General features: G+C 44.4%; 1 protein-coding gene across 1 annotated transcript; it reads left to right on the plus strand.

The window, feature by feature from the left end:
* Positions 1-1,355: 1,355 nt before the first annotated feature.
* Positions 1,356-19,739, plus strand: LOC144934247 (SH3 domain-binding protein 4-like). The gene is made up of 5 exons (XM_078859894.1): positions 1,356-1,572; positions 9,169-9,321; positions 10,512-13,306; positions 13,601-13,786; positions 14,624-19,739. The coding sequence occupies exons 2-5, from the start codon at positions 9,195-9,197 to the stop codon at positions 14,834-14,836; spliced, it is 3,321 nt and encodes a 1,106-aa protein (XP_078716020.1). The 5' UTR covers positions 1,356-1,572; positions 9,169-9,194; the 3' UTR covers positions 14,837-19,739.
* The last annotated feature ends 6,231 nt before the right edge of the window (positions 19,740-25,970 follow it).

A 25,970-nucleotide genomic window follows, 5' to 3' on the forward strand; every position in this document is an offset into this window, starting at 1 on the left:
GTAAAACTTTCAACTCAACAAACCACAATACAAACAATTCCAAACGTGCCGTCACACACTGAAAGCTACCGACTAAGTCAGCTTTTATCTGTAACAATGGCCAATCATAGCCCAGTGATGTCGGTTATTTTACGACAGTGAACACTGCCCTAAGTTCTTTCTGGTTTGATTTCCAAAAATCATTGGGGAAGACATGAATATATATATATTTTCAACGCATTAACTTTCTTATACCATTGGAGCACTTTAATCAATGTTCGATATACAGTATGTGAACAAGATAATACGTTTTCTCATTTGTGACAGTTTAATTCACTTCCTTGAACATATCCTATATGTAAACCATAACTACGTCTATGTATGGGCGTTGTCACAGATGGGAACATTCGACAGTTGCGGGAGAAGGAATATTTGTAAATGTGGCACTGGTGTGTGTGTGTCCATCTCAAGTGCCATCTTATGGTGTCACAAATGTTTTTTTATATTATGTAGTATGAAGCCTGTAATAGTATTACTGCAATACACTGCATTGACAAGGAGAGAGTGCGAGGCAATGTGGAGGGGATATAGCCTGTAGGGTGGTGGCAGGGTGGAGATAGCCAGTATTCAAAGTAAAAAACCAACAACTATTGTACACACAATTATAAAGGATTGTTATGTCTGTATGATGACCACTGTATACGCTATGTATGGATAAAATGTGTGTTTTTAAGGCAACGAGCTTAAGTTGAATGGTGTGAACATTTTTGGTAATTTACTCGGAATGTTATAAACTATTGTAACACCAATTGACAAATAATTCCCACTCCTTAAATTATATTCGTATTAGGATCGTCTTTGTAAATCAAGGCTAGGCTTCCAGGGTTAAAATTATGCCTTGTCTGTCAATACTGGCAGTGATATAGAAACTATTTAGCCAGAAATGCACTCAGTGGGTAAATGTACATCTACGGTACATTAGACAGCACGTGACTTTGTGAATTTGTGTGTGATACAGTTGAGAATCTTGAATTTCTCTAATGGCACTGCATCTATATATGCTATGAAGAAGACCCATGTCACAAAACTATTATATATATCTCCTTTTAAGGCCACGGTGTTATTGACAAATGTGGTGAGGTTTTTTTTAATGTATGTGCTGCTTGCTGCTAGCCGAGTTTCTGGTAAAGGGCAATAGGGGTGTGTGTGGGGGGGGAATTATCGTGCATTCCACCTCTTTGGCAACCCGTACGTTCTGACCACGGTCACACACCCACGCAAGCCTCTCTCTCCCTCCCCACCCCGAAAACCCAACCCCACGCAACCCCTACCCCAACCACCAGCGCACAACACACACACAGACCACACCACACAGGCAAGGCAGCAGGCAGCAGCGACAGGCGTCAATGAGTTGGCGGCGCTGGGCAGGGCCAGTGGGATCTTGCGCGGCGTCGGGAAGAGAACGAGAAGGAGCGATCGGCCACGAACCTGGCACAGAACACCACAAACAAAGTTCCAGGCATAGAACCCCCCAAAAGTTCCCGGCACTGGCGGCGGAGCTGAGCGACATCGGGTACCGGGTTACGAGCTTGGGTAAGTGGCGAGCACATGGGGGTGGCTGGGGGTGACCCCGAGTGGGTTTTAATTGAGTTGACGTGCGGATCATCGTGGCTTTCGTAGGCTACGGATCAAGTAAATTGGGGGTTTTGTACGTCAAGTAGGGGATGACAATAACGTTGGTGGCTTCTTTGGGCATGTCAAGGGACGCGTTAATAAAGTGAAGCGTTTGTCACTGGGGTTAGTTATGCGTGTAAGTCTACGCGTGTACAGTTGACTTCTTGTTTGTATTGTGAAAACAATGGAGGAGGCATCTACTGGATGTGTCCTTGCTGGTGTGCTCAATGTTATTTTCAGACCGTGCTTGTCGGCTGTGTTTAATAATTAGCAGGTTATGATGAGAAGCTGGAATTCCTCGAGCTGAGATCGAGTCAATGAAATGCGTATCACGTATTTATGAGTGTACATCCTGCTTAGACATTATTTAAAGTTTAAGTAAAAACAATTGTTGTTTTTATCCAGATGCGTTGAGAATTAAATGTTTAGTTCACGTACATGCCTTAAATGTTTCGGTCGAGATTCAGTGGCAGAAGTGCTTTAACAGTCACCTACTTTATTCTTCAGATATTCATTATCAGAGGCCAACGTTTCCCTTATCGCATCAATTAAGATACTCATAATCCTGTCCCAAATGAATCCCAACCCTGCCCCTTACTATAACAAGGGCCATGCCTTAGGGATAGTTCGAGAGCCAGCCTTACGTACCCTAGTTTAGTCGCATATCACATCACAGTACTGTACACTAACAATAAACTAGTGCATCCTTCTCAACCTACACACAACCTCAAGTAAACATTGCGCAAACTTGACACATATTTTGAAGGATACAGTTTTTTTTATTTGGGACACCTTTCTTGGACGTATGAGGTGTGTGCTGGTTACATTGTTCCAAAGAGGTTCCTGCAAGGCACTGTGTGATATTATCTTTACTTGGCAATGTACTTGCCGACGTATTCACAAGGTGGTTGGAATTCTAGCCGATGAAATGTGAACATTGGACTCAAAGATTGGCAAACCCACGCAGTAAATTTAAAAAATGCGACGAACTGAAATCTGACGCAAACTAAATCTTAAGCCACCGTTCAAGTGACTTGAAATGCACTCGGCATCACTCCTTTTTGACATTTGCGGTGATTTTATTTAGAACAGTCGTGAGATTTCATAGTTACTTTGCAGTATTTAAAAATCTACCAACGTCCGAATCCGTTAAATGTCCCCGTGACATCACGGGCATGCGGAGTGATGGGGCTTGCGAGATGTGGCAACACGAAAACCACACGGGAGGAGTCTCATATCTCTCTGGGAACCCACTGACTCTTCTCTCATGCTTCTGGCCAACAGCTGCAGTGTTCATTGGATGTTAGACGTAAGTGTTGTTAGCGGGAGGATGCTAATACAAGTGTGAAAACGTTTACTTGGTACATCGCGTAAGAATGTTTAGTTTACCATGCTAGTGACGCGTTATGATCGCACACTGCTATCATTACATGTGTTTCAGCCGTGTGAATGGCCTTGTGTAAAATGTTTTCAATGATTATGTTGGTGTTTGCTTTGTGTATCGCTACTTAAACACATTGGGTGGAACTGCCTGGTAAACAGGAATAGGGAAGGTTTGGATGGTTGGGGGGGTCTGTGATGAGTTGCAACATGTTATCAAATTGGCGTAGCTAATTTAATTCAAGTTGCGAATGTCCATATTTAAACCTGCCAAACACATTTACATTGCTTATGCCATAATTTTGTCAAGTATAGCCAAGGAATTCCTTGTTAACTTGTGCAAATAATTTCTGGAGGGCTTTAGCTACAGACCCATGCACTCCATCTCCGTGTTTTAAACAAAACTATGCACAACATACATGGGTTGCCTAGTTCCATGGAATAGATGAAAACAGAAATGTGAAAAAGTCCATAAATTCACCCGAGATGAGAAAGTTCCCCAGGGTTTTATTTGCGACACAATGGTGGGTCAAAAATAGCAGGGTTGATGAGACACTAGACACAACTGTTACTTGTAGCATTTTCGAGACAGGCGGTGGCATAATGATAATCTCTTAACTCATTCTTGGAAGAGATGAAAAGATAGTAATTGAATGGAGGAAGTGATGTCATTGATTTAAATTTGTTTTACCTCTGTTCGGTGTTGGATGTGTTCTCTGTAATTTATAGAGCGGACATTCCAGCTCTAAATCTTTACTGGAGATCATCCTTTGAAGTTTTCACTCCACACACCAAACTTCAGCCAATAGGATATCAGTTGCCACAGCAGTAACGTTTGATCACCACGGTGCCCTGCATACCATTGGCTGGGACCTTACTCTGTGAGCGAACCTTGGGAATTAAGCTGGGGTGAACCATACATGGTTATGGGCGAGATTACAAGCTTAATGAGCCCTACCAAAATGTGGAATGTCCCCTGTGCCCCCCCCCTTTCACATAAGCCTGGCTTAGTCCGATCTGTAGTGGCCTGTGAAGTGTGATTTACTAAGGTACCAGAAAATAGTATCCAGGAATGTAATGTACTGTATTTTAAAACAGTTTTAAACTACTTGCATATGTAGAACTGAAAGTAATATACGGACCTACAACACATTTTGGAACTGTTACAAAGAAATACTGGATTGTAATATACGTGCTTTCTTTACAAAATGGCAACTTGAAGTTGCTTTATGTGTGTGTACACACTATGGTACATATTACTATTTTTTAAGGATGATTCTGTGCTCTGTACTGTATTTGCAAGTTTCAAAATTACGTTGAATACAGTGGGGGGAAAAAACGTCATACTAGTTGTGTGGTGTTGTGTATCACCATAATCTAGAGCGATGAAACTTTTATTTTCATAATTATGGGTTACACAAAGCAAGGCTTTCCTCTCACAATGTCGGACCCAGCTGGAACCACTAAAATGAATGCATATTTTAGTACGTATGTTTTACGGTTGTGGATGTGCCTGATAAGACATTTCTCAGTCTCATTTAGTACTGGAATTGTACCATCAACAGATTTCGTTTTCATGAACTTACTAAGTACATGCAACTTCAATTATACTTGTTTATCTTTCACAAAGTTGGATATGTGACGTACACACCTTGCGTCTGCTTGCCAACCTGTATAACAGGAAAGCGTTTTACGTATATGGTTGGTATGACGATAGAGTGAGTACATTATGCAGAAAAACGGACACGTGTAGACTACCAGATACAATGACTAATACCAACCTTGATATGGGCTTCCCTCTGATTAGCAAGGTTGGCTGCGTACGTAAAAAAGTTCAACAAACATACATACATATTAAGTGCATCTAAAATGTCAGCTTCATGGATGATGATGGCGATGACAAAAGAATGCTCCTCAAGTGATGCCAAACTGGTTCTTGGGTCCAGTGTACACATTATACACATTAGGCAACCCTCGGCTCCAGTCTGCTTTCAATCTCAACAATGGCGATTCTTTTTTTGTACTATGTAGCACAAAAGCACAAGTGCTGTGGACATTATACATTACGGAATGCATGCCTCTTTGTAAAACTGCATATGTACACTCCCCGCACTGTTTTCGTACACAGGCAGTGTTATTAGAGTAGGTTGGTGAAAGTCCCGATATGCACCAACTCTCTTGTCCATGAATCCTGGTATCCGTGGGGTGCAGTGGAACATTGATTCATCCTGTTATCTGAGAATTTATGGACAACGGGGTGACCACGAACGGAGATGGTATTTCAAAATATGAAACCTCTAACAGAGGGCTCTTCGCATTCTGATTTACACAATAAAAAAAGTCACGTGATAATTCCATATCCTGTAATGATTGATGTTAAGGTTTAGAGCTTGTAGATACAATGGGCTTTTCATGTAAAATAGGAAAAACAAGGAAAAGAAAGTGCCTTTTTGGTTATCCACTTTGCTGCATGCCTTGCAGGTAGGAGTACTACTTTATACATACTGTATACAACTATATTAAAATATGTTATACTATGCAAAAAAAATACAGTTCAGTGTAATAGAAACAAAATATGCAGATGAAATTTGCATGTTATATACATTTTAATAAAGCAAGGTATACTCTTGGTCACCCAGCAATAAAAGTACCATACATAGCCGTATTGAGAAAATAAAACACACAGCCCCTATAAACCTTAAAAGTGTTATTGGTGAAAACTTTTGAGATGGGATTCCTCCACAGCTCTGTTGACGTCTTGTGGGCCAACGTGGGTGCCCGGTGATGGCCGCAGTCATCCTTGCTGTCAGCCAAGTCAGCAGCAGCACGAGGTGGTGTCACTTTTCGATGGCAGTGGCGGCTTGGGTTTAACGTCGGCCAACACATTCCATTCCCATTACCCAAAGAAAGAATGCAGCGTTATTGTTGGCAGAAAGGTCGCAACTTGGCCCGCTTGACGCCAAGCGGACTGCAATGGTCGCTGCTGCTTGGCCCTATTATTAAGGCCCCCCACCTCCTCCCGGATTATTTGTAAGCTTCTCAACAATGTTTAACATTGCGCAGGCAGTCTCGTGGTTTTTATGCCCAGGGGACTTGCAATGGGTTTTGTGGTTTACCACCTCGCAGTATTGTGTAACCTATATACTAGCATGGTGGTGTTTGAGAATTTTTTTTTAAACATATAGACATACTTCATGGGACCTCCTTTGCCAGTACCAAAATATACTAATAGGGTTTTCCCCTTTTTTCTGGCAACAAAACTGACACCTTTTGCAAGGAATCATGTCTACATTAACCACAATACCTGCAGTCAAATGCAAACAAAAAAAACAACACTCTGGTAATTTATGCATTGTCTTAAATTACCAGAGTGTTGTTTTTTTGTTTGCATTTGACTGCAGGTATTGTGGTTAATGTAGACATGATTCCTTGCAAAAGGTGTCAGTTTTGTTGGCAGAAAAAAGGGGAAAACCCTATTAGTATATAGACATACTTTTAACATTTACACACATATATGGACCTTATGGCTGTACCCCGGCTCTCGCATAATGTCCGTGATACAGTCATTTTTAGTCTGTTGATGGTCGGCGATGCGGCAATCGACTCATCTCGTCCAGCTGTACACGATGTACCACCACGGTGCGTTCAGGATTTCAGAGAAATCGTCCTCGCTGCGTTTCGACATCTTGGTGTAGCACCGATTTCCGATTGATTGGAACTCCAGTCGCCGAGTTAAGTAACACCCCTGGGACAAATAGTGTTCCAGAAATAATGTATTTAATTTGCCTCGGCCCATTTTGTATTATTTGCTACCCCGGGGTACCGCCAAATCGAAGAAAGATTTAGTAAAAACCTACTTGTCATTCAGAACTGTGGTGTTCACATTGTAGCATTGTGCATTTCTGTTTGATGTTGCCGAGCCAGTGAAGGGAATTCTACATCGCTGTCAGAATCTTTAGACTTGAAATCCGATGAGCTATGAAGCTCTTTTTTTCACAGACGTCCTATTGCAGCCATTGTAACAGTATACTGTAACATATACTATATATGTAGAGACTAGATTTACTACCCGGCTTCGCCCGGGACTTGGATTCTTGTCTTGGATTAATACATGGTCTACTACGTGGAGGGTGGGGGATGCGTGACGTCAGTAGGCATACTGCGTGACGCTTCCGCATGCGGGTGACATTACAGGTGTGACGTCACCGCTCACTTTCCGTGCAAAATATATCCATTATTGCGCCCCCAAAATACAAAAGTCTATTTTTAGACTTTTTGCATTGTGTACAGTCTGGAAGCTACCCACATGACACATTTCAAGTATGTTGCATGTCGGGAAGTATGCTAAACATTTCGAACAGACACACATTCACGAATTTCCCTTTTATATATATAGACTATATATGGGCCACATTCCCATCCCCTGGCAACAGTTGAAACGCATCGTCTTGGCGATGTCTCTGTAACAATAAATACAGAGTTTGCCCGTGAATTCTAGTGTACAGTATAATACATGCATGGCGAGACGTACATGTATTTCTGAACACTACTGTACAGTAATATATACATCCTGTTTCTTTAAGTCTAAAATTATACGGTATGACTAAACTACATGTCAGCATTGCTGAGTTTACTTTAGTTTAACGAACATAGATACCATGGATTTTATTATATAAATTATATTTTTCATTAATATCTGTACTGTAGTATGGTTGTTGAATAAAAACATAAACTAATCCCAACATCCTTTTAACAAAATATTTATCCAGCATTAGCATGTCCTCTAGTGCCATGCACAATGCAGTTTGCATGCGAGGCTTCTGTCTTACTGTAATTGTTAAACATAAATATTTGTACTCCAGCCAATACGACAGGATAATCTACAGGATCATACTTCCCCCCCCCCACCCATGTACTCAGAATAAATGCGAGGGAGCCTCTTCAGTGTCCCTGGCTAACGCACAGGCCAATTAAACTGGCTGTGGGAAAGTGTCTGGGGGGGAAGTGCTAAAGTGCCCTTTCTGCCGTGCGAGAACGATGCGATTGCAGGGCCCACTGGGCTCTTCTCACAAGTCCGGGCTTGTCCAACGGAGAAGCCAAATTGCCCACGTTGTGTGTTATTTCTTTCAATAAGCTACCAGCCATGCATAAAGGGGGCCCCCCCCCATTTTAACCGTGTGACTGGAAGGCGCTCGCCGCACTCTTGATTTAATGCAAAGATGTAGTGTGTAGATATAACTGCTGCAACGGTAGAGGCTATCTCATAGAAGCTTTCGTTCAGGAAATGTAAGCGTTACTTTGAATGTGGTGTTACCTTGCATGTGCGCGCACATCACAGAAACTCATTTAATGTTGTATATACGAGTTGGTGAAATGGAGATCCAGGACAGGTTTTTTCCAGTGAAATTGCATATGGTCATAACAGGAAAAAAAAACCCTTTGCTGGAATCCTACATAGCGCAGCACACAAACCACTACAAATCCGCCTCGCACACAAAGATCCCCTTAGATTACAGGGGCTGGCAACTTGCGGCTCTGGAGCCGCATGCGACTCTTTAATGACTGCTTCGGGATGTTATGTATTAAGGACCACCACGTCTCATATTCACATGCATTGCGGCTATTGATTTTTTTACCGAATTTGAAAAAAAATAGCTATTGTTATTTTGGTTACCGACACCTGCCCTCGAAGGTGTATACAAATTATTGGGACAAGGTATTTGAGTTTGCACACACACTGTTAGAAGGCCAGCACAACTCACGAAGAGGTGGTGTGGCAAATACCAAGCCCATTGATTATGTTTACACACCACACCAGCTACAGATTTTAAGGACTGAGGGGGGAGGCTCAAGCCAGGTGAAGACACCACTTTCCACTAATTTTAGCCATAACCAGTATTCAGACACTGTAGAGGACGCTGGGTTTATCGTGCACTGTGCCAAGGGCACTTCTGTACCCCTCTACACATGCACACACACCTGTTTAACACTTACATTATTCCAGTGTACCAAAGATAGTAAAAAAAAACTCGTGACTTTGATACAAAATGGCCTCCAGCCCGCTTCATATATATTTTTTATTTAGTTACTCGACGAGGCTGATTGCGTGCGTATGTGTCGGTATGGACGTTGCAGGCCACAGGGCGTCAGGCTGATGCAGGATGGCGGCCCAGAGGATCCGTGCCGTGCAGGCGGCCGACATGTCCCGCAGTCACTCAGAGGGCGACCTCATCGACTTTGACGCCGACGACGAATTCTCCTCAAAACGACTCTCCGACAGCATACCCGGTAGGGCAGCGCTCGCGACATTGTTTCCGCTAAGGTGGCCGGTCGTGGGATGTGGCCGTGGAATAGTTGGTTCGCACCACTTGAGCTGCGATCCAGGGATCACCAGTTCCGATTCGATCTCCTGACGGCAATAGGCAACGCTCTTAAATACGTGCCCAAGCTCTGTCCGCTTGACTATTGCGATTTTTCTTTTAAAACTTGCAATGACCTGCTTCTACAAACGTTGCCAAAGAGTTTTACACATTTACACTTTCCAGCATGCCTTGGTAATTCGTTGCAGAAATCGCCAAGCGTCTGTAGGATTTGGCTCGTCGGCCACGTGTGAAATAGGTATAGTGGCAAGTGTGTTGAGCACCAAGCTGTCTGGTTGCCAAATAAAATAATATCTCTGTAGTCCTCGTCATAATCCGATGCACCATATTACTCATGTGCCGTATTTTGGGCTCATTCTCAAATACAAATATATTTGTTGTTACTGTGAGCAGTTTTCCTATAATTTTACTGCTAACATATAATTAGATCATGGCTGCTGATGATGGTGAAGACATGATGAAGACATTTAATGTCTCTTGTAGAATATAATTTTCCCTTGTATTTTTTAAAAATAACTGGCAGTGGTTTTAAACTGAATTATACTTTGCAAAAATGATGACTTTTTTCAAATGGAAATCTGCGAATATATTTGAGGTTGCCTGTTATAAATGTTTTGTACAGTATATTAATATTGTCACGGGTGTTGTATTAAGATAACCATGGTCAATTTAAGGGGAGAATATTCATTATTAAATCAGGAAACTGAACCAAATCATCAAAGCCATACAGGCATATATTGAAGTTGCCTTGATGTAAAGTGCCAAAGGCATCACAGTTAACATCATCACCCAAAAATATTGTTTATTTGAAGTCCGTTATAAAAATTAAATGTCTGTAGGCAATGAGAAGGCATGTCAGTTATGTTATGAATTTGTTTCGATGAAAGCTAAATTATGGTGGTAATGTGTGATAATGAAAAAATATTTCATTGGAATGGTGGTGGCGAGTTTGTCTGGATGGTGGCAATGATGATAACGATATGGCGGCGATGTGAATATGCCGGACGATGCAAAAAAAACGGTTCACAGCTCAGGGGACACCCCTTCACTGTAAAGACCATCGTATGACGGAGCGACCCTCGCGTGTTTCCCGCACAGCGAACGCGTCATCGCCCTTCGCCAAGAGCTCAGTGTGCGAGGTGGTGGCCGTGCGTGACTTCTCGCCGGCCGTCTTCCCCGCGCTGTCCATGCAACGCGGCGACCGCCTCTCCGTGCTCGACACGGCGGGACCCGAGTGGTGGTACGCACGCAATCACCGCTCTGCCGGCTTCATCCCAGCGTCCCACGTGCGCCCGCTCGACGGGGCGGCGCCCCTGCGTCGTGCGCTCGCAGACAGTGGCATGGTGGACTCCGGCGAGGGGGACAGCGTGGAGAGCGAGACGGATGGGTCCTCTGGTGAGGGGCGGCCTCTTGCAGAGATGCCCGGCCGCACGGAAGGCGCCGTCGCGCCGACGGAAGTTTCGCCGGCGGAGCGGCCGATGCTCGCGAACGGCGACGCCGGGGACCGCCACTCCTGCGCCAGTACGGGTGACCTACTGCTGGAGCGCAAGATGGGGAACAACCCGTTTCTGCAGAGCGCTTACATCTCGAACCCATTTCTGAATGATATTATGACTCCAAGCCCTTCAAACAGTTTCCACAAAGCTGAAAATACGTCTGCCGAAAAACTGTTGTTTGACTTCGATTCCAAAATGGTTCTGAGGAACGGTGTCGTGAGTGCAGACTCTGAACCGCAAAATAACATCGCGTCAAGCGGCGTTTACAGTTCCAACGACGTCTTTGCAGTGGACAATTCTGATGCCTTGGTGTGTATGGACTTGAACATGGAAAAACTTCTGAGCCGGCAGATGCGATCTGGCAATGGCCAAAAGCCCAGCAGACACGATAGCGGGAGGAACAACAAACAGAGGTCGCACAGCCTTTCGGAGCTGAGTGCCATGCAAGCCACGCAAGCGGGGCAGGACACGATGGACTTCTTGGACCCACTGGGACAACCCCTCACCCAGGACTATGGTTCACTCCACGACCGAGAGGCCTACCGGACGGCCTGGCTGCAGCAGCGTCAGATGACGCGGTCGTGCCACAACCTGGGCGCCCTGTGCCGCAACCCCGGCTGGGGCCAAACACAGCCTCTCCAGACCCAGGCTGTGTTCCGGCTGGAAAGCTCGGGGGGCTCCGTGCAGGTACCCGAGACGTCCGTGAAGTTCCACGCGGCGCCTCTGCCGACGACCTCTTGTCTGGACGACGACAATGGTACCGGCGTCACCAGGGAGGTCAGACTCAGGGCCCTGCTTGACCCACCAATCAAGCTGAGCGGAGACATGATGACGGCCGTCAGCCCCGTGGTAGAGGTGCGTCTTGTTGGCCACCCAGTGCTGAACCCACTGATGCTGGAAATGAGGGTGGCGGCTCACGTGAAAGAGGATCCGCTGAGCCAGATGTGCGCTGAAATTGTGTGCCTGGGTGCAGAAAATCCCGAGGGCCCCTACGCCCTCCTGCCCGAATCCTATGTCCATGGAGACATCATTCATGTTCAACTGGACAATAAAAGGCATTGTGTCTATGTGGTCGCAGTGGCCCAGTTGAAGAGCAATGGTAGTTCACTTCCGTGGGATGCCCTACAAGATGCGGAGAGCATCAAAGAGGCCCTGGTTAGCCAACCACGTGCAGTATCTGAAACCTCATCAACAGAGCAGCAGGTTGTTTCACAGATGGCACAGAATGCAAATGGCAGCCGAAGTTCCCACACAGGAAAAACAATATGGGATTTCATTCGAAGACAGATGACACTGGCAGTCTACGGGCCAAAGCACCTGCACCCGACCTTCACTCTAGTGCTTGCACTGTTTGGACACTTCGAGGCTCCATCTACTCTGCCTTCAACAGACACCAACTGGGAAGGCAAAGTGGGGAAGAAAAGCCACCAGCAGCCAATTGGGCTGACTCTTTGGGGGAAACACGAATTCATCTTGAACAGGCCACAGAACGTGGACGTGTCGCTGTTTTCCAGTGAGCAAAATGTGCAGGTCACTGGCTCCAAATCGGGATCCGCCAAGAGCTGCTGCACCGTGCGGGGCTTTCAGCTGCGCCTGGGCCGCGTGTGCCGCATGGCATTCCAGCTTTCATATCACGACTCGTCGGCAGGCCTCGCCGCGTTTGCACTGCGGGCGCAGCTGCACACCGACGCCCAGGAGCTGCTTACTCAGTTCAGCGTGACGACTCCACCAGCTACAGCGCCTGGCAAGGTGCCGGCACCGCGGCGCTTTGTCAAACGCAAGGAGCTCGGCAGGTCCTTGCTCTCCTCCATCTCCTCGGCGCCACCCTCATTCACGGTGCTCGCACATCGGTCTGCTGAGACAGCCACCTTTCAAGAGCATGACTTCACGATGCCTATGTGTGCCACAGCCCTAAAGACAATCGTGCGCCAGACCAAGTTCATGTACTTTTTGGAGTACAGGAAAGGAGCCACCATTGGGCTGTTGAGCAAGGAGAAGATCCGGGCCAGAGGCCATGCAAAGACCAAGGAGTGGTACGTGGGCTACACGAACGGCTGCGTAGGGCTGGTGCACTGCAAAAACCTGAAGCTGTTACCAGACAACGAGCAGGTGGCTCCATCGGAAGTCCCGCACGTGAACACCGGCACCCTCCTCGAGCTCCTGCTACGCCCCTGCCACTCCCTCAACTTCAGCTGGTCCACAGTGTCCACGAAGGTGGCAGAGGGGCTGGCTGACTGGCGGCCGCTAGCCCGGGTGCTGGGCTACCGCGAGGAGGAGATGGAGGAGAGCTTTGTGGAGGAGGATGTGGACCGAGTGTCTGCCGTCCTGGAGAAGCTCAAGGGTGACTGCACAGGTGGTGACGGGAAGAGGAGGTGCTTCTTGAAGGAGCTGTTTTCTGTGAGTATGGCCTAGCATTTCTTTACGTAAGCATGGTGAATCTGAGGTTCGCGGAGAAAACCTATGCATACGTGACATTAACACTCAAACTCAACAAACAACTTACTTGTTTACTGCCACCTGAAAGGCACCATGCTGCTCGCTCTATGGTACTTCATACAATTATGAGGAATGATGACCCACTAACCACTTCGTATCAAGACGAACACAATTGAGTTAACGTGGCCGATCATTAACAGCTCACCCACGGACCTTTTTCTTAATGCAATGGCCGATGTGCTTGCCGTTCCCCAGGCCCTGCTGCGCCTGGACCAGCATGCCGTGGTGGTGCGCGTGCTGCTCGACTGCGTGCTGCTCACGGTGTCCGTGGACCTGGGCGCCCGGTGGCGCGAGCTTGCCGCCCACTTGGCCAATGTCACACGGCAGCAGGCCGAGGCCTACGAAGCCCCGCACTGCCAGGACGGGGTCCTCCTGCCTGAGGTCAGCCTCCATGTACAGCAGTGTTTTTCATTAATTTACAGAGGGGCGGCCACTTTCGCCAATAAAACATCCATGCGAAGGCCACCGCACATTTGAAACCATTGGGTTTGACAGCACTATGGGGGTGTTTTGACATGTGTGTATTGTCGGGGGGTGCACATCAGGGGCCGCACTAAAGGCCACCAGGGGCTGCCAGTGCCCCTTGGGTCTTGCAATGAAGAACAATGATATACAGCATCTATGTGCTGTAGGGTTTCCACTGGTCCTGGTTTTGACCGAATCGTTCTCTCTGAGGTAGCTTTCTCCAGTTGGTACTTGTGGTAGCGTAGGAGTTGTGCAAGTATATTTCTAGTTTGTGTATCGAGTGAATGTACCACAAGCCTCTCTTGCAAATGAGACATTTTGTTTCACTGACTGTTCATGTGTTTCAATATTAAAGGTCAATGCTAGGTTAACCAATTCACAAATGCACGTAATAATTTAAATGTGAATTTCTATTCTGTGTTTTGAGAATATTATTGTGCACTTTTATGTAGTTTGTGCTGTCGGCTTCAAACTATAATATGAGTAAACAATCATTCTCGCACCGAGGCGGTGACATAAAAGAACACACAACCAAAGTCACTTTAGCCCATCCATCCCCATTTGTTGGGTGCACCCTTGTACATGCTGCAAAGAGTGTTCGTCATGATGGCAATAAGGCCAACAAGCTCCTCTGCACTGACATGCCGATTATGAGACCCCCCCCATCTCAACCTTCTGGCCGCACCTTATGAAAGTTTCTTCAAAAGACACTAATCGGTGTATTCGTTTCTCCGCCCTGTCCATCGTGAGCAGACGGTGTGGAAGCCGGCGTTCGACTTTCTGGTGACGTGGAGCGGGTCATCGCGCGAGGGCTACTGGGACACACTGCAGGAGATGCACACCGCGCTTGACCGCACGCGTGGCAGCGGGGCGGCGCGCGGGGACCGCGCCCTCACCGGCGTCCTGCTGCTTGCGCACGGCCTGGACACGCTACGAGCGCACGCCTTCCCCGTCGCCGATGGGTGACCTGCTCCTCTTTGTCATCGGGCCTTGCACTGCTGATGAAACTGAGTGAAGTTGAAACCTGTTCAGGCTTTGAATGTATATATGTTGAACTTCTTTCGCGGCGTACATAGCCAACCGTGCTAATCAGGCCGTGCTAAACACTGCAAGGATACATTGATATGCAAAGTCGATTGATCGATGGATTCAATGCCGTTTAGTTTTGGCGTTGAAACGAGAACCCCCTTTCCTGCGAATTTACAGACTGGAAAAAGTTCGCCACATTTACCTTTAATTCTGACGACAAATAGAAAACTGTAAGCCAGTGTTTTAGGCAATAACGTTGAGAATTAAGCCACTGTTTAAGGCAATGGCCAGAAGAGGAACCATTTCCTAAAATGTTAGAATATATTTCAGTTAAAAAGCAGTGGTGATGACAATGGTAATGATGAGGTGTTTTCAGTCTGTGCTTGTACACTGCTGCCAACACAGTTGTCTAAGTTTTATTTGTATGCTTTATTTATTTATTTTATAGCATCCACAGTTCACCTGGATGGTGCATAATTATTATAAACGACTTGTAGTGCCATCTTCGTTTGCTTTGTTCTATCACATTGCAGAATTGTGTTTAACTAACCAGGATGGGCCAAGATTAAAAAGTTAAGCAAAAGGCATAGTCATGGCGTGTTAGTAGAAAATAGGAAGTTGCACACTGTTCTTCTACATTTGATTTAAAGCAAACAAATAGATACTCTTTGGTTCTTTCGGTAAAATCACGTAGGTAGAAATTTTTATTTAGTTTTATTTTATTTCTACCTACGTGACTTTACGGAAAGCTTCAAATCAAGATCAAATAAATAGAAGGAAAATGTTCACATCAACAAAAAATTAAGATTAAACTTAAGTACAGGCCTGCCCGGAAACTTTCTTGAGATTTTGCGATAAGCACTGCCCATGCTGCTCCCAATGTTGACCAGACACAACTTGTCTGCAGATCACATTCCGTTCGCCTGCATGGCGGGAGATGTGAACTGTTTTGGAACAGGGAATGTAAATAAATCTGTTTTTTTAAAGTGAGCAGTTTGCTTATCATCACAGCCATATTAATACTTTATTTAAAGCATAAACCTAACTAATCTGTAAAAAGAGTATAACTGGTGTAATAGGATATTTTTTCCTATCTTTATTTTTTAAGATGCTTTTTGATCTTTTGTAGTTAAAGAATGAAGCCATATCTTGCATTCACGTGAAAAAGAATCCCACTTTCATTCATGTTAACACAAAGTGTATGGCTGTAGAAAGATTGCTGATAAAAAACCCTTCAATGTCAGTCAACATTCAATTGTAATGTTATCTTATTGATGTTAAAGTCATTGGGTTATATCGACCCTATAAATCGGTGTGCAAAAGCTTGCCTATGACCAAAAGGAGAATCCGATTTAATTGAACAAGGTTAAAGTGGATTGAACTGCATGTTGCTTGACATGTAGAACATGAAAACCCAGCAGATAGCAATACAGCACAACCGAAAAAGAACCTTACATAGCTCGGTTAAAATAAACACATTACCAATTGTAATGACCGAGGCAGTAATTACATTAGCCTCGTTAAAAGTTCCATCACACAAGTCATGAGACAATCGTTCCATTGGCAGGCAATTTTGTCCACTATGGCCCTCTAGTGGTTGATAGCAGTATTTTGTAGGCGTGGCTCGGCTGCTTTTGAGATACACGATACAGCAGGGGTCCCTAACCCCGGGCCGCAGACCGATACCGGTCCATGGCCTGTTAGGAACCGGGCCGCACAGTAGCAGGAGGTGAGCGGTGAGTTCGCGCGTGGTCCGCCCCCATTGTTTTATTATTTAACACTTCCATCCGCGCCTCTTTTCCGCACTGCGCACTCGTCTCAGTCACACAGTGTTGGTAAGCCCACAAGCTCTAACCCCTAGCCAAAATGAGTAAAAAACAAACGTCGCTGGAGAGCTTCTTTGAAAAGGAGGAAAGACCCAATGATGAACCCCCCCCCCCCCGGTCCGTGAAAAAATAGCCTTCCACGAAACCAGTCCCTGGTGCCAAAAAGGTTGGGGACCGCTGCTATACAGTACAGGTAGCATATATTAATTAGTGGACTTTGAACTACTGCTTGTGCAACTATTTGCAGGTCACCTCGTGGGAGTATAACAAATTGGAATTTGTTCTAGGAGGAGGAAAACAAGTTGTGTCATTATGGGCTGAAAGTGTGCCTTGCTTACTGCTGGTGGGATTGCAATAGCTCACGTGAAAAACACCTTTGTCACCTATCCTAGACGTTTGAGATAATACGGCTCTGGTTTCCATGCCTTATTATTATCCTTTGTGATGTGAAATATCGGTGGTGTCCCAAAAGGGGTGAAAGAAAGCCTCAAGGATTTCTACCCAGCCCATGGTGACATTTAAAGTGAAACGTTTTGTAACGAAAACATGACGGCAATTTGAAATTAATTTGTAAATATTTAAATATTGGTCATGTTTCTTACACAGTTACGCTTTTTTCACTTAGTTTGCTGTCAATAGTATGACATTTAAGTCTTGAAAATGTAAACAAAACAATCACTTAGCACAACACTCCAGTATATTATCGTTTCATGTTTTATTTAATACCGTATTTTAATTACATTCTCATTGTGCGCATGTTCAATTAGCCAGGCACACACATTGTCAGAAAGGGAGCAAGTTGTTTTAATCTCACATTTTCAAGCACACGGGGTATGTTGTATCAATTTGCTCTCGCTTGTTTCACTGAAATGTATCTATTGGCTTTAGTGGGACTGTACTAATGCTTTGCTATTTTCTGAAAACACGTAATTCCTATCTAATTGGCTGAATACATGTTGGTCCCTGCTGTCTGCAGCAGTGAAAGCTAAATTTGTGTCAACATCATTGCTGTATATATTTAAATGTAGCCTTTATCCAATAACTACCAGCGGTACAGGATGAACATTCAAGTACCGCACTGCATTAGTGTTGGTTGCTAAAAATTAACTTGAGTCCACAACATTGTGCAGTCCATTTCTGGGGGCATGATAACTTCATTCTCCTCAGCCAGGTGTCGGAAAACTGCGACATTATTTATTACAAACCCAGCGTCTCGTATTCACTTGCTTTAGCGGCTCTTGTATTGAGTTTTTGACTGAATTCGAAAAAAAAATGGCTCTTGTTATTTTAGTTGCCGACCCCTGCGCTAGGCAGTGCGAAGGCCACATTCTAAACGGCAAGATGGCAACATGGATTACAACGCAGGTGTTTCACGTGAACTTCCTCGTCAGAGGCCTAAGAAACAAGTGGTCAGCTGGCTTGCGATTTATGTCTAAGAGCCTCGGGCAAATCACTCAAAAAACATGTTCAAAACTGATCCATCCAGCCTGACTGCCAAAACAATACGGCTGTAGCTAATACGACTGTAAGAATACAGTGGGGAGAACTGTAGCTGAAGTACCTCGTGGCCCCAGGACATTCCCAGTAAGCTGTTCTTGCTGTTGAAAGGATAATTATCCTCTTCGTGCAATCGGCTAACCTTCCCTCCCACCCACTTCTGTAGGGGAAAAGGCAGTCGGTTTGCTATGGCTTAATGTGTATTTATACATTTCTTCACTATTTATTTTCAGTTTTTCTCATTTTATAGATTTGCATGACTGCATTTTCTTAGTTAATATAGTTATATTTTTATTCTCGCATGAGTGACAATATTGTACATCAATGTGTAATCCTATAATGCCATTGTTTTCTTTTTTTACAATTGTTGAATGAAAAGGTCGTTTTTAATCAACCTAGTTTCTGTACCAGAAAAACACCTTAAATTGTACAGAGTAATTGAGGTTAATACTGTTTATGTCATCATATGCAGGTGGAGTATATATTTAAATAACAATAGTTTTTAAATCTTGATTTGAAGCTTTCGTGACTGCAGGAATCCATATTCTTTGGTTATTTCGGTAAAGTCACGTAGATAGAAAATTAATAGATCACGACGTTTCGATCACAACACAAGCGGCTGTCTTCAGGTGAGAGACAGAGAAAGCTACTGAAACAAGGCCTTACATAGGCCTGATATCGTGTTTGCTTACAGAGAAAGGCTAAGTGTTTAGGCTGCCCGATCTTCGGTATCAAAACATTTACCATCAATAAATTGAATCCATCTTTTGACTCCAGTAACTTAAGAGATTGTAATTAATATTCTGTATATAGTAAATAAAATAACAGTAAATTATGTTGTGCTTATTTTTCAAGCATTACGATTTGAATGACCTGACTATAGGGATTGAATACTGTGTTAACATCTGAAAGTCATGAACGCTGAGTATAGGGACCCCCCCCCCCCCCCCCCCATTGCCATAATAAAGAATGAGCGCCCGTCACTGTGGTCAGCACAAGAGCAGCGGTTGCTTTAGGTTCAGGCTACACGTGTATTGTGATCAGACGAAGTCCACGTGCTCAATACGCGATGTTGTTCTCTTACACCCCCCTCAGTCGCATTACACGCCGCCGTGCTTTGTGAACGTGTCGGCGGTGCATCCTAGGACGAGGTGCGTGTTGGGCTCTGCTGTTGCTGTGTGGGAACATGTCTCATGTTTGGCCGATGCATCTCGATGAAGCCGACGTTTTGATCACGCCATGGAACGACTCTGCCATGATACCTACACTCACTAAGGAGCGGTGTGTTTAGTGATAAAGAGTTCAATAGTCACTTAATTACGTCCTATGTTAAGTGTGGTATTTCAATAGAAAATGTATTTATACCCCTACTGTTGTATTAGCCATATGCTATATAACTCCACATTGTATAAAGTCTCTTTTTATAACTTGGCCATAACGATGTTAGGAAACCTGAGAATCAAGTTTCTTTGTGGTTTTTTTTGTCTTAGTTATTTTAAATAAACATCAAAACAATATTTACGAGTTTTGCTTCTTTATATACTGTATATACATCTGTAAAAACATTAATATTGTTCAGCTGTATCATTACTCATGTACCCGAGACAATGCTCTTCTTCCTAGCGTTGTTCCCGCTGTGGCGCAGGGTCCGCTTTTCGGCATTGTCTTCTCCATTTGGCTCGGTCCAAGGCATCTTCAGGGGATGCGTTGACCGCCTTTATGTCTTCCTTTATTCGATCCATCCATCGCTTCTTCGGACGTCCGCGTGGACGGCGGCCCTCTGGCTCAATACGCATGGCAGTCTTGGCCACTCATGACTCTTCACTTCGCATCACATGGCCGTACCGCCGAAGCCTTGCCTCAAGCATCTTGTCCGCAATGGGGGCCACACCAAGTCGCTTCCGAACGTCTTCGTTCATGACACGATCCCATCGAGTGAGTCCGAGGCTCCTTCTGAGCATCCTCATCTCCATGGTGTGGAGAGCTTGTTCGTGTACAGTTGTGGCTGGCCAGCACTCGGATCCATAGAGTGCCACCGGTCGGACGATGGTCTTGTAAATTTTTCCCTTCAGCCTATCCGGCATTTTCCGATCACAGAGGACTCCGGTGACTTGCCTCCACTTCATCCATGCCGCATTGACTCGTGACAGTAAAACCTTGGATTGCGAGCATAATTCGTTCCGGAAACGTGTTTGTAATCCAAAGCACTCGTATATCAGTTGTGATCACGTGACGCTCGGCAGACAAAGTGTATACACGTACTACTCGTATTGCAAGACCTCGCTCGTTTATCAAATTAATATTCATTAAAAATGTGTGCTCGTCTTGCAAAACACTCGCAGACCAAGTTACTCGCAATCCAATTTTTTACTGGATATCCATTTGGATTTTCCTTCTTTGACACTGAAGCTGCAACTGCAAGGAGACAAGCATTGGACAGGTTCCGCTTGAAGGAGAAAGTCTGTGAGATGGGCTAGTCAGGAGGGGATACAAAGGGTAGCTTGTCAATGCAATTTCATCCGCAGCAGCTCTGGGTTCAAAGGTTTGCACAGTGGCCCACTGCAGCTTGATTCGAAACAGGCGGCACCCATCCAAATCAATCTCAAGCCTCCACGTTCTGTTAAGTGCACGTAATATAGCTGTGTAAGTCACTTGTCAATGACGTTACCCGTTTATGGTTCTATCTTAAATCTGCTCTGGAAGTGCTGCATTGATTGTAGACAATGTGTTGAATGCACTCGGCCATATTTCAGTCGTCAAACTAAAACTCGAGGATGGGACGGTCGTAAACGACTTTATTTTAAAATGAGAACACTGTACGGTATGTTCAAAGTCAAGCTGCATCCTTGCCTTGCTCACACGCGAACTGGGGAATTGCTCATTTCCAGCCAGTGGGTGACATAACTTCCTTAATCTCAGCGTGAGAGACATTCTACACATGACAACTTTTTATTCCCCCACAAAATATGAAAAAAAATTCTTAACAGAAAGGATGATGCACTGAGTAACTCCATCCGCTTATAAGGCAAGTGTTCCACTTGATACAGTAAATTTGGCTGTGACGGTCCCACCTGAAGACGGAGACTTGTGTCGTGATTTAATTTAGTTATTTTCATTTATTTTTATTTTATTAGTTATTATCTTTTTTACCTACGTGACTTTACCGAAAAAACCTAAGAGTATGAATCCTTGCAGCCACGAAAGCTTAAAATCTAGCTCCTAATTGCCAAGATATACACACAACACTATCATATTGCAGCCCTTTGTCAATCCACTATTGGATGAGGGCCTCCGCCTGCCGTGTCGGGGAAAGGGATTGTTTGGCCATGCTTCAACACACTGGCGATGGAGTGGCCGGAAGGGCAGGACCCATTCGGATAACTTGCCGCTGATATTAATCATGGCTCGGAATCGAAATCATGTCGCCGAGTTCAAACGAAGAGTGTGCAAACCGCTACACCACCACTCCCCACCGTGTACACACGTGTATACATTATACATAGGGGCCGTCCATAAATGACGTCACGTACCTGGGGGAGGGGGGTCAGACATTTGTGACAATGTGTGACGAGGGGGGGGGGGATTTGAGAAATGTGACGTTACATCAAAATGCACAACTTTAAATAAATATAGAACTGTTATAACAACACTAATTGTTATAACCGCCACATAAAATACGCACTACAATGACAATAGTTTAAAGCGATTTGAAGCATGTTTTATTTTTGGGGGGGAGGGGGGCAGAGCTTTGTGACATCATATTTGAGGGGGGGGGGGTCTGACTTTTCGTGACGCCGTGTGACGAAGGGGGGGGGGGGTCAAAAATCGGCCAAAATCGCGTGACGTCATTTATGGACGGCCCCTTATTAAATATAAACAAAGGAAACTTCATCTATAATCATATTTCCGACAGGTAGCGAATAATAATCATGATGATGATATGTCCATTCTAGCGCCAGGGCATGTTTTGCGGTTAGTGGAGAATGGAGCAAATCGGGACATGCACGTGCTCACCCATCACACCCTGTCGCGCACAATTGGAGGCATTCTCCTCTCGCCAGGTGTGACTGACATGGCGTGGGACGCCGTCTCACAAAGTCCCCCCCCCCCCCCCTGTGTAGCCTTAATGCCTTAACACACTATAGAGGCAAGTTCTGTTAGCGAGCACCTATAAAAGCCGGCAAGGCACACGAGGGGGTGGGTGTCCAACACCACGCCCGGCCGCCTTTGTCTCACTAGTGGCGATGTTTCCACATCGCAAAGGGTACTCATTTGAGGCTGAGTCGACCCAGGGGAGGCCCGGGACCCGTTGGATAATCGTCACTGGCGTTGGCTGTGAGCGGGAATCGAACCCGGGGTCTCCAGGTTCGTAGCGCAGCAACGCGCTAACGGCTGCACCACCGCTCCCCGTCTCTGTCACACACACAGACACGAGTTTCAACCCAGCTCCGTGCTGGGTGGCTCAGTGTGGGCGTAACACAGACAGTGCAGTGTAATCCCGGATGAAGAAAAACACATCCTTTTGTAACAAATAGCATGCATGTAAATTCATGTTCCATTAATCGTGTGTCATCGTCGTCCTATCTACCACGATTGTAATCAAAATCCAAGGCCGTAATTATAATATATATATTGTGGGGGACACATCTCCCCAATATTCAAATATGCTCAAAATGTCCCCCCCAATATATTGCTAGAAAATAGATTTCTGTTTATGTGATTGTGGTTATGGTTGTACTTTATTCATCCCTAAATTCTGCCATTACATACAATGAAACAAGAAATGGTAAAAAAAAACAGAGCAATGTAATACAATACACTATTAGACATTATTGTAAAAAATAAATAAAAAGTCCATCCTATGTGTTAGTGATTTTTTTAATATTTTAGGCAGGAAATGGCAGGAAATTCGTTTTCAAATTTAGATTTTTTTTTTTTATGGGGGGGACACCCCCAGACCCCCTGGAAGATTTGGTCCCCCCCAATGTTGACTCCATGACTACGGCCTTGTCAAAATCCCTGTAGGTTGTAATTGCAGAGCACTGCGCTTTAAAAGTAGTTTGCTGAATAAAAAAACATAGAAGCTCTGTAATTAAAGCCCGTGTTGAGTACTGTATATATTATGATCGGTAGCAGTACATGTAGGTGAAGCGTGTGTTGACATAAGGGGGCGTCCATAAATGACGTCACGCACCTGGGGGGGGGGGGGGTGTCAGACATTTGTGACGATGTGTGACGAGAGGGGGAGGGGGGTTTGAGAAATGTGACGTCACATCAAAATGCGCAACTTTAAATAAATATGAACTAAATAGAATTGTTATAACAACACTAATTTTTATTCATTTTCATTATTAACTATTTGATTATTTACTAAGGTCACCTTTTATTAATTCCATGAAGGAGCATTTTGCTTCTCCATGGGAGAATGGAGAAGCATACATTTTGTATTTTTTTTAGATTATTGTTATTAAACATTTTGATTCTAATGATTCTACCAGGGCTTTTCATTCTGTGAAATGAATATGTGATAGTTATAATTGTACTCTCCATTTTGCTTCGTTCTACTACAAAGTTTCAAGTATTTTTTATAGTTATAATTACTTTTAATATTTTATAATTATACGATAATTTCAAAATAATATTCAGAACATCTGCAGTTTTTGTTAGACGTTGAATATTTTCAAGTGAATTTTATGCTAAATTTCAGCTTTCCAACGCCTCCTTTTTAATACATGTTTTCTCCTACAACATCAGAGTGCAGCGCCACATTAAATACGCACTACAATGACAATAGTTTCAAGTGATTTGAAGCATGTTTTATTTTCAAAACAGAAATATGGTTTTTGGGGGGGGGGGGGCAGAGCTTTGTGACGTCATACTTGAGGGGGGTCTGACTTTTTGTGACGCCGCGTGACGAGGGGGGGGGAGTCAAAAATCGGCCAAAATCGCATGACGTTATTTATGGAGGGCCCCTAAAGACTTAATCCAATGCATTGAGGGCATCTGTGGAATGAGTGTGCCTCAATGACATCTCGTCTGGATAAACAAAACAATGTATTTAATAAAAACACATATGAGCAATTGCCAAACAAAAGAAAGACTGTACTGCATAAACCCTAACGCATAAAGCATTACAGCAAATATGGAAAGTGCTAAGACAAAAAGATAAAGATCCCCTGTATACCCTTAATTGTTGAGACCAGTGCTGTTAGTGAGCAGCACCTATAAAGGCCGGCATGGTACCCTAGGTGGGTGGGTGGCCAGCACCACGCCCGACCGCCTTTGTCACCCCAGTGGCGATGTTTTGACACACAGCCAAGATACTTTTTTGAGGCTGAGTCTACCGAGACAACACAGGGCGCGTACGCACACAGTGCAATACTCAAGCCCTGCCACAAGGCGGCGGCAGTCGTTTGTTTCAAATCAAACCATTATAATATTGAATCTTGACTTAAAGCTTTCGTGACTGCAGGAATTCATATTCTTGGGTCTTTCGGTAAAGTCACGTAGATAGGTTCAAAGAAAATAACAAAAAACTACGACGTTTCAATCGCAACACAAGCAATCGTCATCAGGAGGAAAAAACATTACGGGAAAAGCTGCAGAGGCAGGCTGTTGTAAAGGTTTGAAATTGGTGTAACCCAAGGGTCATAAATGAAGTGGGCGGGTCTAGTGATGTTAAAGTGAGAAATTTGCATGTTAATGTAAGATCGGAGGTGGCTATTGTAATGTGAGAGATTAGCATGTTAATGTCGGCATCATCAGGAGGAACAAGTATAACTCGTAAAAACAAAGTTTTTCACTATAAATCCTTTATATGCGTGGCATCGGGGCGGCTAGAGTCCTCTCGTCCTCTGGCTTGAGATGGCTGCCACCTATGGGTCAGATGATTGTCTGGCAGCATTAAACAATTGGTAATTAAATATTTAAAAACATTTCCCTAAACAGTGTAAAATTTTGGAAAACATTTTCACGAAAATGCATTGTCACGCACAACGAGTCTGTGTGCAAAATGTCAGCTCGATTGGATTACAGGAAGTGGGTTAAAAAACGACCGAAAGATTTGCACGGTCCTAAGCAAGCAAGGCAGTCTGTTTTAAAGGTTTAAAATGGGTGTAGCCCAAGGATCATAAACTAAGTGGGCGGGGCTAGTGATGTTAAAGTGAGACTAGCATCGGAAGGTAGGATGGAAACATCACAGACAGTTATGACTTAAACTGGTTGATAACGTCCTTCCAATGATTGCTCAGTTTATACCCATCTTCTCGGTTGAAATTGTGTCTGTCTATAAATATGGATGGCTTCATGAATGAATCTTTGTTGATTGCCAGTGGGTTTGCAAAGTACCTTCGTCTTGGAAAAATCAATTTCGTGTGGGCCCACCGCATTAAAACAATGATCAGCCACGGCCGAGGTATTGGTCCTACCGTGTTTCAGATCTGCCTTATGTTCACGAACACGCTCCGAGACATGTCGCTTAGTTTCCCCAATTTAACTACTGCCGCAGACACAGCTTAGTTTGTAGACGCCGGGGTATTGCATGTCAGGGATCACATCCTTCACAGATGGGATCAGATTACGAATTTTATGTACTGTGTTAAATCGAACCTGGATCTACGTGACTTTACCGAAAGAACCAAGAATATGAATACGTGTTTACTTACTTTGTTTGCAATGCGTTTTTTGTTGAATTATTTTTTTAATATAGGACAGTAAACATGCCAACATTGTACCAACGTTGTTCCAAC

Source organism: Lampetra fluviatilis, chromosome 1 (assembly GCF_964198595.1).
Source record: "Lampetra fluviatilis chromosome 1, kcLamFluv1.1, whole genome shotgun sequence".
NCBI classification, from domain to species: Eukaryota; Metazoa; Chordata; class Hyperoartia; order Petromyzontiformes; family Petromyzontidae; genus Lampetra; species Lampetra fluviatilis.